This window comes from Protopterus annectens, chromosome 1.part1 (assembly GCF_019279795.1).
Source record: "Protopterus annectens isolate FY-2018-M chromosome 1.part1, PAN1.0, whole genome shotgun sequence".
Taxonomy (NCBI): domain Eukaryota; kingdom Metazoa; phylum Chordata; order Ceratodontiformes; family Protopteridae; genus Protopterus; species Protopterus annectens.
This window is the reverse complement of record NC_056726.1, coordinates 213,966,911-213,987,159: the sequence shown is the minus strand read 5'-3', so window position 1 is coordinate 213,987,159 and position 20,249 is coordinate 213,966,911. Positions and strand designations below refer to the sequence as shown.

General features: G+C 41.7%; 1 protein-coding gene across 1 annotated transcript in view; it reads left to right on the top strand.

The window, feature by feature from the left end:
• The window catches only part of NIM1K (NIM1 serine/threonine protein kinase), a 1,007,665-nt gene that overhangs the window by 542,207 nt on the left and 445,209 nt on the right, over positions 1-20,249 (top strand). Inside the window, exon 4 of the mRNA XM_044074200.1 lies at positions 1,663-2,941. Within this exon, the coding sequence (XP_043930135.1) occupies positions 2,650-2,941 (292 nt within the window). The 5' untranslated portion in view covers positions 1,663-2,649. The remainder of the gene's footprint in view (positions 1-1,662; positions 2,942-20,249) is intronic.

Below are 20,249 nucleotides of genomic sequence, written 5' to 3'. Positions count from 1 at the left end.
GTTGGCATCATATTTAAGGTCTTTGGTTTCCATGCATAAGGTACAAGGTTCAGTCCTAACTTCCAGCCAGTGCCTGTTTGGAGTTTGTGTGTTCTCCCAGTGTCTCTGTGGGGTTCCTACCACCTCTTATAAACATGCTGAGTATTTCCATCTCATACTCACCAATCAGTGGAGCTGTTGACAGCAGCACAGACTCTACATGGGGGTTGTTGTATAGACCAACTACTTTGGGCATCCATGAATGGCCGGTGTCCAGTTGCCGATCCTGAGTTACTTGGGATAGCTCTGTTGAGCAAAAGCTGGATGTAAAATGAAACCATCTGACAAACATGAACTAAGAATTGCTGCACTTAGTTTAGATTCAATGACAGGACACAGCTTGGAGGTGGATGCCATGATGGTATGGAGGAGGCTGGACAGCCTGTGTATGCAAGACACAAGTTGGAAGGGCAGTGCAGCAAATCCACTTGACGTGGGATGCAGAGACTAATTCTCAGGAGGAGGAAGGGCTACAAATAATGTGGGAATTGTGGTGAGAGAGAGGCTGCAGAAGGCAGTGAGGGATGTCATCAGAATTAGTGACAGACTCATGGCAATCAGACTCCGGTATAATGATAAGGGAATGTTCCTTTTAAACACTGTATGGATGATACCAGTTCTTTTCTATCAGTTCTGCACATCTGCACAAGTGCCTTAGTAAATTGTTGCTTGTACCATGACTGCATAAAATTGAAGTATTTCAAATGTTATGTGCAGAAACCACAGCTCTAGTTTAATCATTTACAAAGATTGGAAGAAATTTCAGTTAGAAACACTGAGGCCTTTTTGACATGACTAATTGCAGCCCTAGTGCATTATTGCTGTTTGCCAGAAAATAGATGCGGATAAAATTGGGTAAATATGGTTATGTTCAGCCTTGGAGTCTGAGTTTGCTTTGCAGGCTGAGTGACAAAAGCTCATCCCCACAGGTCTCAGTACTGATGTGGGTAGCACAAGAAGCAACACACACACATGCACATACACACACATACACACACATACACACATACGCGCACACACACACACACACACACACACACACACACACACACACACACACACACACACACACACACACACACACACTTTAAAAACTGTACTAATGGCTAGTAGTACTGTAAATGTAAATGTATCAGTTGTCTACTGTTTTGACAGTGGTGAGTGACTCCTGCCCTGGAGCACATGTGAATGCCACAACAAAAGAATATTGTTTGAATGCATTATACCTTCCTTGTATTGCCATCCATGCTGTCTTGGTTAAATGACTTGGATATTGGAAGTCAGCACATTGCTTTATTGCAGTCTCTGACGGTAGACTGGAGACAAGGTTGTAGCACTAACATTCCAGATAAACTCAAGTTGTAAGGTTGCATTTTGCAGCTGCTTTTTATGTTTTAAATGTTCCATCTGAAAAATGGAACGACTGCACAGTGGATTTATGCAAGTGATGCTCATTTGTCTGTCACAATGCATGCATTTCTAATAAGAACAAGAGAAAATGAGCAAGCTATTTCTAGTGCATGCAAGTTCATAGTGTTAAAATTCAGACATACAATGGTGACATAAAAAATTCCAGTTGAAATAAGTGGAAACATAATTCTGTTTTGCAATCTTTCTCTTTAGGATGATGGTCCATCTACAGAGTGTATGAAGGCTTCTGGATTTGATATGTTTTTCTCACCGAAGGTAATCTATAATGACCTAGTAGCCGGTCACCTAATCCTGCACTATCCTTGCACGTGATGACATTTTTACTGCTGGCTCACGACTCCTTTTTCCTGCTGCCAGATACAGAAGCAGAGATTAAACTTCCAGATGACTTTCTCAGCGTCATAGTCTAACATGAAACAACAAAGAAAGGAAGTGCCAGGATCCAGCGATGGATATTTTATCAACACATATCAGAAGCTGACACAGCGCTGTGCACATACTCTGATGTTTAAAAGCCTACAAATGATGGGAAATGCGTGTATGCTGACGCCAGGTCTGTGTGAGCATTGTTTTACCAAAGGCTGTAGTAATGAACTGTAGTGAAAAAATTTCATTTTGGCTGCCACTCCAGCTATACATTTTGTCTACATTACACAGGACAGTCAAAGTGAAATAGAAAGTCTTTGTGCTGAAATAGACTATCTCTTTTAACTGCTTGTAATGTATGGATTCTCCACCTGTAATGCTCTGAAGAATATTGTTTAGAAGAAATCAAGAATGAGCCAGAGAAGCCAGAAAATATTAAGGACTGTGCCTGAATGTATCTTTTGAGGAATGGGAAAAAGTTTGCCTTCAGTGTAATTTGACTGCATGCTCACAGCTGGTGGTTTCTGGTCTGCATTGGTCTTTAAATCTTGACTTTTGTAATACAAATAGAAGGCATGTGTCATTTGCACTAATTTTTTCTGCCGGTCACTTACTAAGCTTAAGAAGAATGTAAAATTTTCATCTAGAATGTAATGCTGCATAAAGCTATCTCATCTCAGGAGTTAAATGTTTTTAGTATTATTGTTTTGTGTAAGGCTATCGGATTTACAATTAAATAATACAGGAGGTTTGAAGTCCTGCAAGTGTCAACCTTCTTGTCTCCCACTATGAGAAGATAAACGTCTTTGGACTATGACAGCAGTGTATGTAAATGGTGGGAGCATGGGAAACCACCGGTATGCAAGGTGGAGTCGTCAGGACAGCACAGAAGATTACTCACAGACTGTTTGTTATGAGGAAGATGAAGAGGGTAAACAGCGCAGGTTGACACCCTTTGAGAAACTGACCCAAGATATGTCTCATGATGAAAAGGTTGTTAAAGAGCTAACATTAGGGAAAAGAATTGGCCTTTACAGAGTTAGAGGTGAAATTGGCAGTGGGAACTTCTCACAAGTAAAACTGGGAATTCATTCTCTCACTAAAGGTATGCACTTAAACTGTATTTATTTGACATGGCAGAGCACATTTGCATGTCAGCCATCATTTATTGTGATTAATGTTTTAAAATGTACTGGTATAAGTATGCTGAACATGTTTTATAACTTACTTGTTCTTTAGTACAGATTTTCATAGTAAACTGTGCTACAACTCTTGACTACAATAGTTCTATGTTGAAACTAGTGTTAGAAGGTAATAAGATAGTGACTACAACATTTTGGCTTTCCCATGAGAATTTAGCTGAAATTCATTTTGAAAGCTATGGGAACGTTATAGTTTTATTCTCAGCATCAAGCAAAGGTTTTGCAATGCATTTCACCTTTGTGTAAACACCATCTTCAGGTCACTGTTAAAAGAAACAGGTAACATTAATCTGTCTGCATAGTTAGAATTTCACCTACACAGCGAAAGTTTGACGTTTCTCCTTTCAGAATCTCAGAAAGTGATAGCTAGAATTAGCATACACAGCATTGTTCTTGAGGTGACATAAATTGCCTTGTCTAAAAGGTAATGCAGCGTTATCATGAAAAAAAAATAAAGTTGAGAAAAATTTTCATGTGGTTAAAATGTTAGATATTGTGCTAAAATGTATTATCACTGTCCTCTAAATACCTTATATTATGTGAATGCACCCATTTTCACACATTGCTTGCTTTGTTATGTATTTATTTAGTTTTTCTTTTGTAAGTATGGCATGAAGACAGGTTATGGATATGAAATGAATCATTTTGAGAAGCGGATTTTATTGCTTTTCTGTATTTATTTATTTATTTAAGTTTGTTTACAGGGGTAGACCACTTATACCATTGGATCATTTTCAGACCCAGCCTGAGAGTGTACACTTACAAGAAAAAACAATAACCTTTGAAATCTGCACAGATGGGTTTAACATTGGTAACATATATTTCCACATTTAGACAGTTACATAAAATACATGTATAATCACATTTTACAGTCTAAGAAATGGAAGCAATAGGACTTTACTAAACAAACTATATTGATGAGTGAAATACATATAAAAGAAGGGCTGCTATAGAAATATTCTTAAAATCTATACATATACTTTCAAGTTTGAAAAGATAATAGGGAGAGGTTAGTAGCATATATCTAACAGTTTGGTAATGAGGTTTAAGACTACATCCTGCTGACCTAGGACCTACAGCAAGTGTGCATTTTATTCCTTGTAGGTCTTAATGGTTTAATTGATAATGATCAGGTGATTTTATATTTGTAAATATTTGTACTGTAATTCATGTATCAGTCTTTAAAAGCATGTTGCTGAGGCGTTAGACAGTTAAAGATTCTTCTGCTCACGTAAGTGTTTTTTATGATATATTTTTATTTTCAATTTTTTTTTGGTTTAATTCCTATCTCCTCTATTTGCCTACTATCTGAACAAGTAATTTAACCAGTCACTGCTTCTTCATCACACTTGAAAAGGGACCGTGTTTTCAGTGGGTTTACTCACTTCTCAAATTGATATTATTATTATCATTGTTATTATTACTATTACTACCTTTTTAATGGTGAAAAAAGTTAGTAGCAGAACAAGCTGTGATGCCCCTGCACTGGCCCAGTAATCAAGGAACCTCAATCCTCACCACTAGCACCAGTGAGGGGCGTACACATTGGGAGGATGACAAGTACACACACACAGTAAAGTGCATTTTCCTTTAAGAGAACACAGAGATCACAGTCAGTCTGGGGCTAGTTTCTGCCTCTTCCTGCAGATCCCCAATAAGATTCCCTACTGGCATAGCTATAGGGTTAAGATCTCAGCTGAGTGGTCAAGTCAAAACTTTCAGCACCCTCTCTGCTCAACCAGTGCTTCGTGTCCCTGCCCATGTAGCTAACACACACACACACACACACACACACACACACACACACACACACACACACACACACACACACACTTAGAGATTTGATTTATATACAAACACACACACACTCTTGGGGAAAGCTGGCACAGGTTTACTAGCTATGCCCCCTTCTTCCCATACTATAATTTATCACTGTCATTAACCACTACTTATCAACTACTGTAAGGCCCTTACAAAGGGTGCCCAATCCTATTGTGTAATGTTACTATTATCCAAATGGTAATTGTGACCATGAGCAAGGCTATTGGAGTGGCCTATACAGTGTCACCAAATACATATGCAAATACTCTACGAGCTTAAATATCTCTAAATAAACCAGCCACAATTGAAAGGTTTAAATATATTTAATAATAAATAATAAAAAACAAGACAATACTCAAACAACACAGTAACTACAGACTTCAGAATCACAGGAAATATTTTAAAACAACATTGCAGGACAGTCTCAAATAAATACAGAAAACATCTAAACTAATCTTTACTATATTCATAACCATATCTAAAATATACTATGCCCTAAATAACTTACTTACAGAGCAAGGCAAATGCAGATGAGTGGATTTTCTTGCAAGGTCCAAAACAAGATACAAAATGCCTAGTCTCCCTCTCTGCGAGAGTTCTTAAATTAATATAACATATTACTGCTGGGTTAGCCTGGATGACATCACTCTTTGTCACCTGCCTTCAGTTCCCAGGCTAACAGATACCAACAGAATTTTATCATCTCTATGTGAGAAGTACATTTCACTCAGATGTTTGCCCAGAACTGGAAGTTGCAAAACAATTAAACACTTTTACATTTGAAAGCTAGTAATTATTTATGTTTCAAGACAATATGAAAACCTCTAGCTCTAGACATTGTCTGCTTACTGAGAGATAACACAATCGTAAAACACTTTACTTTTCAACTTATTTTTTTGAAGTTTTGCAAGCAAACTCTGTATGTTCCAGCTTCTACTAGTAAAACATACATTTGCACAGGTATACAGTTTATATACATTGCTGTTCTTTTCCTGTAGGGTACACTGTGGTTACATTCTTGAAGCTCAGTACATAACATACAGTTCAACACACACTTCTGCACCAGTAGTTTAGTATCCCCATAACATATAGTTATCTTACATTTGTAAGACAAGCATATGAATCATACTAATATTCACAAATGACACACGACTATTCACAAAATTCCAGATAGCCGGACTGGCAGCGTCACACAAGCCATGGGGGTGGTGCTGGCTGTTGGTTACAAGAATGTGTATATATCATAGGCAGACACAAACCTGCAGCCTCAGCATTACAGTAGCCTTCATCCCTTCTCCCTCACCACATTTGTGAATAGACCTGCGTATGGGTGTAGTCAGAAATTTACATTTTGTACTCAAACCTAATGTTGTTGCAGCCACTGTCTGCGTATCATTTTAAAATGTACTCAACCCTCATAATAGTACCCCCAGAGATGTAAGAAGAAGACACATTATTTTCAACTGTTGCCATTTATACTCATAAAAAGCTATTTTAGAGGTATATTCCTTTAAGACAAGCATTCTTTGCATACTTCTATACCATACCTCTCAACCTCTTAGGACAAGAAATCTGGACAAAACCTAAAATAATTGGGGAACAAAGCCCGAAAAATATGGACGGATTTTAAATATTGCTCTTCTACACTTGGAAAGTTGCTAGAATAACAAGACTTGTGTTGGCATGCATTTTCTGAAGGATATGAAGTCTGAAACTCAAATGTTTGTTATTATTTAGTGACTTCACTCCTCAGTGATTTGCCAGAAAACCACAGAGGAACAGACCAAAAATATAAGGGAAAAATATGAACATTTTGCAAAAGTCTGGACAGTTTAAAGGTATGCTCTGTACTGTAAATATTCATTTTTACAGTTCTAAACATTCAATGCTCTCTGACTGTTGAAAATTCCAGCACATGCTCATAAGAAATGTACTCATATGAGTACACTGAGTATGCTTAGTTATGCTCTTGTCAAACATTTACAGCAAACCTGGAGTGAACACTTAGTAAAATCTTTATGACAGCTTATGCACCTCATCAGGAATTGAATCTTTGATGTTAAGTTGTCAGTCTCGCCTTCATTCTTGCTGGATGGGTTCGGAGCCGATCCTCGGCTCCGACTCGGCACTTGCTAAGCTCGAGAGTCACTTTTACCAGCTCGAGGCAGCCCCATATCCCATGATGCAAGGCGGTGATTACCCAGATCTCGTTTGCCGCTTCGCTCATGAGGTCACCTTTTTTGCCAGCTCCTGGTAAGTGAATTTAATTACTCTTTTCTGAGAAATTTAACTATCCCAATACTTAAATTTTTCTTTTTCATAGTGGGTTAGCTAACCCATTCACTTAGCCCTATTCCCGTTAGCTTCCCGTTCCCTTATCCATATTTTCTTTTTCAGGCCTTAGGCCTTCCCCTCCCAAACAGTTTCCTGTCAGGATTTGTTTAGGTGTGTTTGTGTTTTTTATTCACTGTACTTAATTTTTGTGTAGTCAGTGTGATTTTTGGACTGAGTGGTGTGTGTGTTGTGTTTAGGACTCAGTCATGTCTAAAGACACCAGGGTCTCAGGTTTCAAGAAGTGTGACTCGTGCTGTCAGAAGATGTCTCTGACAGACGGTCACACTTCTTGTATTTATTGCCTGGGACCCCTACACCTGCAGGACTCCTATGCTATTTGTCACTCTTTCAGCCAGAGAGTCCTGCAAGAACGTAGAAACAAGCTAATTTTAAGAGGTCTTCTCAAGCCTGAGAGCTCCCTGGCTAAGTCCGGCTCGGGGAAGCCCTCAAAGCCATCCAAGGCCCAGCCTTCAGTGTCCAAGTCTGTGGCCTTGGTTCCGACTCCACCGGAGTCGAGATCGGCTCCGTCCGGAGCCGATCCTTCCTTCTCGGAAGTTATAGTATCTGCACCGATACGCTGGCTTCGATACCCTTGTCGGCTCTGGCTGGAGCCGATACCCTTGCTTCGAAGCCTGCGTCGGCTCCGGCTGGAGCCGACACATCTCTAACCCAGCTCAGAGCCGACAAGCTGTCGGCTCCAACTGGAACCGAAGGTTCTTCGGCTCCGATGGCTCCGTCGAGAAAGAGATCTAGATCTCCTTCGCTGGAATCTATCCACTCGGCTCCGGCCTCTCCCTTACTTTCGGAGCGGAGCCATCGGAGCCGATCCTCAAGGTCTTCCAGGCTCTCAGACCATGACTTGGAGAGAGTGGTGAGTAGACTGTTGAAATCACAGGCACTGGCCCAGATGCTCCATAGCCCGTCTCAGCAGACGATCGCTATTCCACACCCTCCAGAAATTCCTCCTTCGACTCTCCTTCAGAGTTCGGAGCCGGAGATTATTGGTACCGTGACTGTTGGTGCTTCGGAGCCGATACCACCCCTTTCGGCTCTGTAGTTTTTGACTCCTGTCTCCTCCTTGAGACCGTCCTTGGAGGGATCCAGACGTCGGGCTTCCCTGGTCGGTTCTGGGGGGGCGAGTGGCATCGGACCCTTGTCCGACCCCGTTCTCCCTCTCGGAGCTTCGGCCTTGGTGAGCTCGGCACCGACATCTGCTTCGGAGCCTTCCCTTTCGGTGGGGCCGGGGATTCCTGTTTCTTCGGAGCGGGAGCTCTCGGTCCTCCCCAGGAGGGCTGCCTTCGAGGTGATGAGGAGTGTGCTAGCCCCTGAGCTCAGTCAGCAGTCGGTTCCCTTAGCTCCTCCCTCTACAGTGCCTGTAGATATCTCTTCCCACTCTCTTGCTCCCGGACCCAGAGATCCATCGCCCCAGGTTTCCCCATTGGGAAGAACTTCCTCTTCCGAGGTTTCTCCTGATCCTTCAGGGGAACCCCCGCGTAAGAGGACCTGCAAGAGGAAGCACTTAGACTCCCCTGAGTCTACGACATCAGATACCGATTTAGATGAGTCGGAGGGGTCCCCAAGATCCCCCTCTGAGGATGTCTCCTTTTCAGACATCCTTGAACTCCTGAAACAGAGGGGGAACTGGCCCTCCGTTAATCCTTCCGAGGATGAATCGGTATACCTGGAGGCTTTTGGATCTCGACCCTCCACCTCCTGGGTGTCTCTGCCTTTCGACCCCCTCATGGACGTGATAGCTCGAAAGGTGTGGGCATCTCCTGATTCGGTGGAACCAGTCCCCAGGAGGCCTTCTAAATTTATCACGGCCCCCACTGAAAAACAGTTTCTCACTAAAGGTGTCCCGGTTGATGCCATGTTGGTGGCGGCCGCCACCAAGAAGGAAATTGCAGATCCTTCCGTACCAGTCCATCCTCCTAACAAGGAGTCTAGGACCATGGACAGGTATGGTAAGCGGATGTTTTCCTCAGCGACCTTTGCTATGCGTTCGCTGAATTATCTATGTCACTTCACCCGACTTCAAAGAGATATCCTCAAAGAATTGGGTGAAGTAGTACAGGATCCATCAGCTGCAGGGGCTCAAGAGAAGATTGCCTCTCAGCTGGGAATCCTAAATTCCATAACTAACTCCTCCATGCGGCTCATTTCTTATGCAGCCGATGGGGCGAGTAGAGCCGCAGGCACAGGAGTGGCTCTCAGACATCAGTCCTGGATGCGGCTTTGCAATTTTGCAGACCCCTTTAAGGCGTCCTTCACAAACTCTCCCTTTGATGGGACAACTTTGTTTGGCCCTCAAGTGAAGGACACTTTAACCAGGTGCGAGCAAGATGGCAAGACTCCTTCTGCCATAGGAGTCCGTTTCTCCACCCCTTCTAGACCTTACCCCAAAGGTCAGAAGGGAGGGAAAATGTGGTTCCGAAAATCACAGGGAGTCACTCCTGACGCACGTGGTCAGTTTACCCCCAGATCAGAGGGGGTAATAATAACAGACGCCACCCTAGGGGCAGAGGGGGTCCGCAGAACCAGGGCAGCAGAGAGCCTCTCTCTGACAAGCCCTTCCAGCATTCCTGAGGTGTTGCCCGACTGCCCACCCTTGGAGGCAGTCGGGGGGAGATTGTCGCTGTACCCAGAAGCCTGGCTTTCCCTCTTTCAAGACAAATGGGTACAGTAGATCATATCCGAGGGTTACAAAATACCTTTCGAGAAAAGCCCCTTCCCTCAAAAAGGATCCCTTCCAGACGTTCCACCCGGTCTAAGGGAAATTGCAAAGCTAGAGGTTTCAAAGCTTCTAGAGAAAAGGGCCATCCAGCCAGTTCCAACAGATCATTTAGAATCCGGAATCTACTCAAGATTCTTTTTGGTCCCCAAAAAGACGGGAGACTGGAGACCGATATTAGACCTCAGCAGGCTGAACAAGTCTGTCAAAAAGGAAAGATTTCGGATGGTCACACTTCAATCGATTTTGCCCTTTCTAGGCAAAAACAACTGGATGTGCTCTATAGACCTTCAGGATGCGTAATATCACATAAAAATCCACAGACGCTCCAGAAGGTTTCTCCGCTTTCGGCTGGGGACCAGTCATTTTCAGTTCAGAGCCCTGCCCTTTGGTCTCACTACAGCCCCCAGTGTTCAACAAATGCATGGCAGCGGTCACGGCTCACCTGAAACGTCAGGGATTCCAGGTGTTTCTGTACCTAGACGACTGGCTCCTCTCAGCCACCACCAGGCATCAACTTCTCCAGGCCAGGGATTACACCCTACGTCTCTGCAGCCAGATAGGGATTTCAGTCAACTTCGAAAAGTCTTCCTTGTCGCCTTGCCAATCTATTACCTTTATAGGCGCAGATCTAGACACTACTCGGATGTCAGCAAACCTAACAAACCAAAGAATCCTGGATATCCAAAACCATGTTCGGATGATCCTATTCAGCAAAAAGGTACAATCCAGGTTGGTCCTCAAAGTGTTAGGCCTTATGGCAGCTGCCATCACACTTCTTCCTCTGGCCCATTTTTACATGCGTCTCCTGCAGTGGATGTTGTTTACCCAATGGTCTTTCCAGCAGTTACCCATGCGTCACAAGATTCTAGTGACAAAGACCTGCAAGAGCCATCTATCCTGGTGGATTTCTTCCCCCCTAGTCCATCAGGGCAGACCATTTGTCCCCTCGGCCCTGGAAGCCACGGTCACTTCGGATGCCTCCCTGATCGGGTGGGGGGGGGCATTATCAGGGCAGGATGGTCCATGGCACGTGGCAACCGTTCGAATACCACCTGCACATAAATGTCCTAGAGATGAGAGCAGTGCTTTTAACGTTACAAGCCCTCAACGACTTTCTTCCCGTAGGGACAATTGCAGTTCACACGGACAACATGTCCGTGGTATGGTACATCAACAAACAGGGCGGGACCAAGTCCTATCCTTTGTGTCGAGAAGCTCTCAGACTTTGGCAATGGGCGATCTCCTCTCATCGGTTTCTGATAGCAACGCATATCCCCGGGAAAACCAACATCATAGCGGACAGATTGAGCAGTGCTATACTCATGCCTCACGAGTGGTCTCTCAAACAATCTATAGTGGAAGAGATTTTTCAGAAGTGGGGCCGCCCATGCTGCGACCTTTTTGCTACACCCCAAAACAGCAAATGCCCAGACTTCTTCTCTCTCTTTCCACTTCCGGGCCATCCCCCCAGAGACGCTCTAACCCAGGATTGGCCCGGGGACTTCTTTATGCTTTTCCCCCTTTTCCGTTAATACCTCAAGTACTCCAGAAAGCTACCGTCTTGAGAGCCAAGCTGATTCTCATTGCCCCTTACTGGCCTCGACAAATTTGGTTCCCGTTCCTTCATCGCCATCTCTTGGTGCAGCCTTAGCATCTGGACCCAGTTCCAGATCTTCTAACCCACCAGTCAGGTCAACTGCACCGGTCCATTCGTTCCCTCAACCTCACCGCTTGGTTGCTCCACTTCCTTCCTTAGCCAGGCTTCCTATGATCTCTAACCCTGTTAGAGATATCATAGTAGCTTCTTTAAAGTCCTCTACCAGAAGGATTTATTCTAGCAAATGGCAACGTTTCTCCTTTTGGGCAAAGTCTAAGAACATAGACCCTTTTACTGCCCCTATTCAGTCAGTTTTGGACTTTCTAGCTGAAATTTTTCACTCCGGTTCTTCGTCCTCCACAGTTAAAGTCCAGTTGGCAGCAATCTCGAATTTCCATGTCGGATTTGCAGACCAAAACGTTATGTCTCACAAACTGTGTAAAGCCTTTCTCAGAGGGGTATTCCTTCTTAAACCCCCTGTTAGGGATCCTCCACCGCAGTGGAACTTGAATTTAGTGCTGGCATCCTTGATACTCCCCCCTTTCAAACCGGCTGCTACATGCTCATTAAAATTTCTCTCTTGGAAGACACTCTTTCTAGTTGCTATAACCTCGGCTAGGAGAGTGTCAGAACTTCATGCTCTCTGTGTTCGTCCCCCTTACTTGGTCTTCCACAAGGATAGAGTATCCTTGAGAACCAATCCATCCTTTTTGCCCAAGGTTGCTTCTAAAACAAATTTAAACCAATCTATTGACCTTCCAGTATTTTTCCCCAATCATTCTGACAGAGCGGAACAAAGATTGCATTGCCTAGATGTTCATCGCCAACTCAGATATTACTTGGACAGAACAAAACAATTTAGGAAGTCTGATCAGCTTTTTCTTTCTTATGCTGAAAATAAGAAAGGTCTCCCCATTTCAAAAGTGACCTTATCCAGATGGCTGTCTTCCACTATTTCGGACATTTATCAGCTTAGGGGCAAACAACTGATTTCAAAACCTAAAGCACATTCTACCAGAGGTCTAGCCACATCTACAGCTTTTCAGGCTAGACTACCCTTAGACACTATTTGTGCAGCAGCCACTTGGGCCACTCCTCATACCTTTGTTTCTCATTAGAAATTGGATTTGGCCTCCAGGGACAGGGCAAGTTTTGGTTCCACAGTTCTCAAGAGTCTGTTCCATTGAGCCACCCAGGATAGAGGTGCTAGGGACGCGGTCCCATCCAGCAAGAATGAAGGCGAGATTGACAACTTAACATTTAGAAGTTATGTACCTACCATAACGTTCCATGTTAGTTGTCTTCTCTCGCCTTCTTTCTTGCGTCCCTCCCTCCTGCCCCCTAGCCTGGACAGACCTTGAACTTCCTTCTTCTCTGGAAGAATGTCTTCCTTGGACACCAGTTAGCTCTGGACCCTAGTTACCTGGGTTCCCCTTACAGCCTTTTCAGGTTAGTTGTTCCTCTTCTTTTCTGAGAAGATTTTGGGCAGTTTTTCCTCTAGATACCAAACGAGATCTGGGTAATCACCGCCTTGCATCATGGGATATGGGGCTGCCTCGAGCTGGTAAAAGTGACTCTCGAGCTTAGCAAGTGCCGAAAGAAGGCGAGAGAAGACAACTAACATGGAACGTTATGGTAGGTACATAACTTCTAATTTTCTAATGAGCCTATCCCACAGCTCTAGAACTATCTGTATTGTAGCCTACCAATTTTATCACAGTTTGCATAGCACTTGGAATAATTTACATTAGAGAATGGGTAAACCACACAACGGCACCCTGATTGGAGAATGAACGTTCTCCAGCAGGTTGTTAACGTACAGGTAATTACCACTGAAAACGAGCCTTATCTTTCACAGCAGCATATTAAGGTGGCATGAAGCTCAGACAATAAGGAAGCTAATGGTCTCCATTATTTTACGCTCATTAAGCAGCACTTTTGCTGTTTAGTGAGTGTAAAATTAAAATTAATAGAAAATGTTTAAAAAAAACGAAAAGTGTGTGTGTGTTTGTCTGTGTGTGTGAGTATATGTGCATGAAAGTGAGAGATTAATCGAAACATTATTTTACGCTCGCTAAGCAGAGCTTTGTGTGTTTTATGTTTAAGTCTGAGTGTATGCGTGATTGGCGTTAATGAAGGTGGAAAGGTGTGAAGGTGTGTGTGTGTGTGTGTGTGTGTGTGTGTGTGTGTGAGAGAGAGAGGTTGAGAGATCGAGCAGTGGCAGCAGCAGTTGAGGTTTGCATACCTCTCAACCACTTAGTTCAAGATAACTGGATAAAACCTAAAATAATGGAGGGAGGCTGCAAAATATGGACAGATTTTAAATATTGCTCTTATAAACTTACAAAGTTGCTAGAATAACAAGATTTGTTTTAGCATACATTTTCTGAAGAAAATGAAGACTGAGACTAAAACGTGTGTCATTATTTAGTGACTTCAATCCCCAATGATTGCCAACAAACCAGAAATTTTATGAGGAGCTGACCCAAAATAAAAATTAGGTAAACATATTGACATTTTTTGAAAATCTGGACAGTTGAGAAGTATGGAGGTAAGAAACTTTAAATATCTGGCATTATTAATTAAATTTAATCATGTTTTTTTAAAGATACACTGCTTCTTAATGTGTGTGTGTGTGTTGTGTGTTGTGTGTGTGTTGTGTGTGTGTGTGTGATTCTCTGTGAGAGAGAGTGTGTAAACATTAAATAATTACCAAACTTTTATTTTGTATGTAAAATACTTCCTCCAACAATATTTACATATACTACACAGGTTTTGAAGCATTAGGCAGAGAAACTATTTTACATCAAGAATATTAAAATAAATATAAATAAAAAAAACAAATATAAAACAATTTAATAGCTCATTCTGTAAGTGCAATAATGCCGTCCAGGCTGTGTGTTATTATGTAAATAATGTCCTTGCAGGGGTGTAGAGGCCCTCCGCCTGTGGTGTCGGGCCTCAAAACACCCCTGGGCGTGTGTTATTTATACAGTAACACATACAGTGTTAGGCATTATTGCTTGCTTAGAGAATGGGTTACCTGTACATTGCCATTCTAATTGGAGAATGAAAATTCTCCAGCAGGGTGTTAATGTACAGGTAATACCTACTGAAAAAGGAGTCTGACACTTCAAGCAGCATATTAAGCTGCCATGGAGCTTTGACTAATGCCATTATTTTTCTCTCGCTAAACACTGCCTTTGCTGTTTAGTGAGTGTAAAATTAAAAAATATATAGAAAAATGTGTGTGTGTGTGTGTGTGTGTGTCTGTGAGAGACAGTGTGGTGTGTATATGTATGTGTGTTTATGTTTCTGTCTGTGTGTGAGTGTATGCCTGCTTATGTGCATGAAAGCAAACATGTGTGTGAGAGTGTGAGATTGATCGAGCAGTGGCAACAGCAGCTAACAGGTATGCATACCTCTCAATCTCTTAGCTCAAGAAGTATGGATAAAGTCTAAAATAAAGGGGAAAACAAAGGCTAAAAAATAGGAACAGATCTTAGACATTGCTGCTATAAAATTAAAAAAGCAAAAAAGCTGTTAAAGTAAAATGATTTGTTGTTGCATACATTTTCTGAAGGAAATAAAGTCTGAAACTTCAATGTATGTGTTATTTAGTGAACTCAATCCCCAATGATTGCCAACAAACCATAAGTTATATGAGTAAGGGACCCAACAAGTGAGGTAAATGAACATTTTCTGAAAATCTTGTATGTTGCTTATAAATTACACCATTTACATGTACTACATCAAGTTTGAAATTAGTCAGATGAGCTATTTTACATCAAAATAATAATAGAGTAATAAAAAATAAGTAACGCACAACAATTCTGTAGACAGTCCATTCTTTAAGCACAATAATGCCCTCCAGGGTGTGTGTCACTGAGTCAGTAACTCTCTTCCTGGAGTGCAGACACCCTCCACCAGCTGTGTTGGGCCTCAGAACACCCCCGTGTGTGTGTTATTTACACAGTAACGCACACCATGTTGACCATTATTACTTGCTTAAAGCTGCTTAATTCATACACTGGTTTTCCTGTGTACAGTCTAAGTAATCTCCACAGTCCATTAAGGATTGCACCCTTTTAATCATTTCTTTACAGTAATTAAATATCTGCTGTGGAGAAGTCCACCCTGCTTAACAGCAGAACTAATATTGTGAGGTTTTAGGACAGCTCAGCATCTAATGCTCTTCCAGGTACTAAGATCCCCCACCCCCAAACATTCTTCTCAACTGTCCTAAATTTTGTCTCATATTTTTTCCCTGACCCTTGCAAATATTTTTTATTTTCAGGTAAATCACTGAGGAGTACAGTCAGTGATGCCAAAAATTAACTGGAAAAATAAGGCAAAACCTTAATTTCCAGAATGTATAAATTCTTTCACTGTTGTGTGTCATCAAGAAATGTCAGTCATTAAGATGAAAGCAAACAAAATATCCACAGAATATAATTAGCGAATAAAATTTAACTCATGAATATAGAAACATTAATCTACGTTCTGTGATCAGTTTGTCAGTTTAATGAATTTTAGTAATGTATGTAGCAAGAATTGATGTAGACATTTATGGAAATAGTTATTTGATGTATTATGTTAATGCGTTTGTTCTTGTACATAAAATTTTGATAAAAATATAACAAAGATAATTCCAGAAAAGTACAGTTGTGTAGATAACTTACCATAATTATAGATGTTCTAATGTTGCAGTACTGGGTTTGGAGATTTTTTTTTTTTGGTTTGATTCCTACCTCCTTCATTTACCTACTGTGTATCTGGGCAAGTCACTTAACCAGTAATTTCTTCTCCTTCACACTTGCATGTAGAAGCTTATGGACAGCCAAAATACCTCAGTCTTTCATCATACTCCAGCAGACGGACCAGCTTTTTGACTTCAGGACATCAGTGGTATAAGAGCCCCATAAGTCTGACTTACTTCATATGCAAGGCCAAGGAAAGACTCATGGAACTAATTAGTTAGGACTTGGGGAATTTACAAATGCTGGACCCATCTCCGTTTAGATTCATCAAGGGCAGGTCATGCTTACTCAACGTGGTGGAGCTGTTTGAAAAGATGAGCAAAGCAATGGATGAAGGCAAAATGGTTCACACTGCATACCTCAACGTGGCCAAAGCCTTTGAAACAGTTCCCCATGCAGGCACACTAGTAAAGTTAAATAAACTGGGTATAAACCCCCTGTGTCACCCACTGGATTGCCAACAGACTTACAGGTTGAAGATAATCAAACTAGAAGAAATCACCTCCACAAAGACACCACTTATCAATGGAGTCACCCAGAGTTTTGTGCTAGGACCTCTCCTGTTTGGCATCTATTTTTCCGAAGTAGAAGTCAGTACCAAAAGTCTCTAGCTGAATAAGTCTACAGATTACTACAAACTAGGAGCAGTCATTGACTCCCCAAATGACTTAGCCATCCTGCAGGAAGGTTTGTCCCAGATAATTAACTGGTGCCATAATCATGGACTGAAACTAAATGCAAAAAATGCATTATTGAAACCTTTGGAAAGTCATCTCCCCCAGGGAACTGCCACATTGACAGTAAGCCCCTAAGTGTTGAAGTAGTTGTTCAGGATTAGGAAGCATATGTGGACAGTGATTGCACTTTTGACCAACATGTATCCATTGTTGTAAGAAAGTCCTTCTATACTGCACAGCTTATAAACAAAGGGATTATGTCCAGAAAGAAGGATGTCATTGTCACTCTTTATTCAGCCCTTATTAAGCCAGTCATTGAATATAATGTCCCATATGGCAACAACTAAAATGTCCACAGAGATATCTTACTAAAAAGATATAAGGCCTAAACAACATGTCTTACATGTAGTGACTCAAAGCCCTGTCACTGTACTCTGTAGCCTACAGATTGCTGAGAGGTGAACTGTGTCTGGCATACAAGGCATACGCCAACCCATTACTAATGGATTTACTGCATGCCAGCAAGTCAAATATTCAGTCTAGAGATCTGAACCCCTTCTGCAATATCAACAGAATGGATTGGAAGGGCAGGTGGATCTCACAGAGGACACCACTGCTCTGTAACAGACTCCCCTTCTACATAAAACAAAGTTTATCCCTGCCCATATTCAAGCACAACTTGGATCTATTGATGGAAAACTGAAATTTACCCCAGAATTGCCCCCTGTACTAGTAATGGCCAGAGGCAGCTCCTAAATGCTTTATCATGATCCTAATTATTCTCATTAGGGTTAATATATAATTACTGGGCATGAGATGGGTAGGATCAATCTATAACCAAACAGGATAGATTATTTTGAGTACAAAAAGGGAAACTGGCTAGGCTTAAAATGGCCCACAAGGTCAGCTAGCCTGGTACTTACCTCTGAACCCATGTCAGTTGGTGCCATCTTCAGGTCTTTCTTGCCTGAGACCCTATGGTTCAATGATGATTAGGTTGAGCACGACCTAGTAGGAGAGGAGTGGAGATCATGGAAGATAGGAACTCGCCCCAAACTTAAGACTGAGAAAAAGGAATCAAGAGAGAGGAAAAAAGGATGGAGGGAAAGAGTACTGCAATACTGATTCACTCAAACATCTACAGTCATGGTAGGTTATTTATACAATTGTACTATTTTCATCATAGTTAGTATTGTCATACTAATAGGGGACTTGCCTCAAACTTAAGGTTGAGAAAGGGAAACAAAAGATGGGAAGATTGGAGGGAGAGAAAGAGCACTGCAACAAATCAGCCCCAGCTAATACACTGCACTGGCTGCATAAGATTTATCAATGTCCAGCAATTGACACCCAAGCCTGAAGTCCATCCTTGAAAGGACCAAGAGTGTGCAGTCAAACTAGGTATGTATGTGTAATGCAGTAAAGTTAACAGAAGCCAAGACTTACAGCTTGTAGAATCTAACTCTAGGGATAGCTGAGTGTCCATGTACACTCACCTGCAGTAGGTAGCTGTATTGATGCATGCTCTGTATTAGAGGACATGGCTCCATAGAACTCCAACACCTACACAACTGGTGTCCATACAGCCCCTGATAATGGGCAATCAGTTTAACAGGTTTTTGTGTAGTCTAAAATAACCAATACATAGCTTGTTACCCCCTCATCCCACCTGAAACAGAACAAACTATTTGCTTTACTTTCATTTTCAGACTACGCCCACCTCCTTTTCTTCTTTTACTACAGTATTTTGCAGGTAATACACTAAATACATGTAAACCTCTGTTTAGTCTTCCTGGGCTTGTGTACTGCTCCCTTTAATTCTTTTTTTCCTTCTCTCAGTTTCTATTTTACACTGTTCAGCTTATATAGTTGTTAACTATCTCTAGAAACCTTCTTACCTTATGCCATAGCCAGGCTTACTGATTGCTTTCCTCAACACTGTTAACATTGCTGATTCAGTGGTTTGGCCCTGCTCCATTTCTCCTCACTGTGCCCAGGCTCACTCTGCTCCCCTACACAACCCCCTTTTTCCCACTCCCTCTTACTCGATATTTAAAATATCCCAACTCTGGCTCTACACTTCTCCCAACCTATCTCGGCATCAAAACAATCCGATCATAACCCAGTTGCAGTTGCCCGACTCATTTACTTAAACTGCTGCAACCCAACGTGTCCATGACTGCTGTAACTATAACTGCTTTTACCCAGTAACATTTTGCAGTGCAAGCTAATATCTTCAGCAAAATCTAATGTGCATGTTGTACAAAATGACTCTGACTCAGACCCTACTAATGTGCCTCCTCAGCTTGTTAGCACTCTTTACCAACTGTTATACCTCCCAAATATATATAATTGATACTCCTACAAACCCATTCACTGTGGCACCCATCCTGTACTAGCAAACTTTCTTAGACTTTTTCAGTTACAGGTATATTAAATCTAAGTATGTTACCATACAAGATCCAATAAAAGTAAAGCACACATGCATTTGGCTACATACTTTCCTTCATAAACTTTACAGCCAAAAAAATAAGTGGAGACATTTGCCCAAACCCTGGCCCTACACAACAGCAAAAAAAAAAAAAAAAAAAAAAACACACTGATGCACCATATTGAATGCACCATTTTCTTCTTGTCCCATCCTCCAATTCCAGACTTCTCCTAAATATCAATCTTAGAAGTATATGCAATAAAATCCAGGGCATACAGTATGTGCTTGTGTTGCCACATATTCCCAGACATAAGACATAAATGACAATGAAATAACCCCATCTGGTTTCAATACAATTAAGTTTACAGGACAAATAATCAGGCAGGTAGATTTGCCATCCTCTACAAGAATTCCCTAAACCTAACCACATATGCACAGGAGATGTCAGTACTTCTGCATTATTGAACTGTGGTATCACACCTCAACATCAATAATAGGAAAATGCTTTGTTTAACAGCCATATATATCCCACCAGGTAAAAACATTACCACTATGGAAAATATCCTGTACTGAATATACCACCATATGCAACATGAAACAGTAATACTAGGAAACCTAAATATAGACTGGCAGCTTATCAATAGCAACACCCAATCTGATTACGTAAACCTATATGGCTTTACATAGTTAGTTACATCAGTTACTAGAGTCCACAAAAGTACTGGTAGGCAGTCAACCTTACACTGGATTCTTACTAATGAACCCGGCAAAATTAGGGCACCTGGGTGCCTTCCAGATAGCCTAAGTGACAATCAACTTATACTGTCAGAAGTTACAATATCCAAGATAAACATATA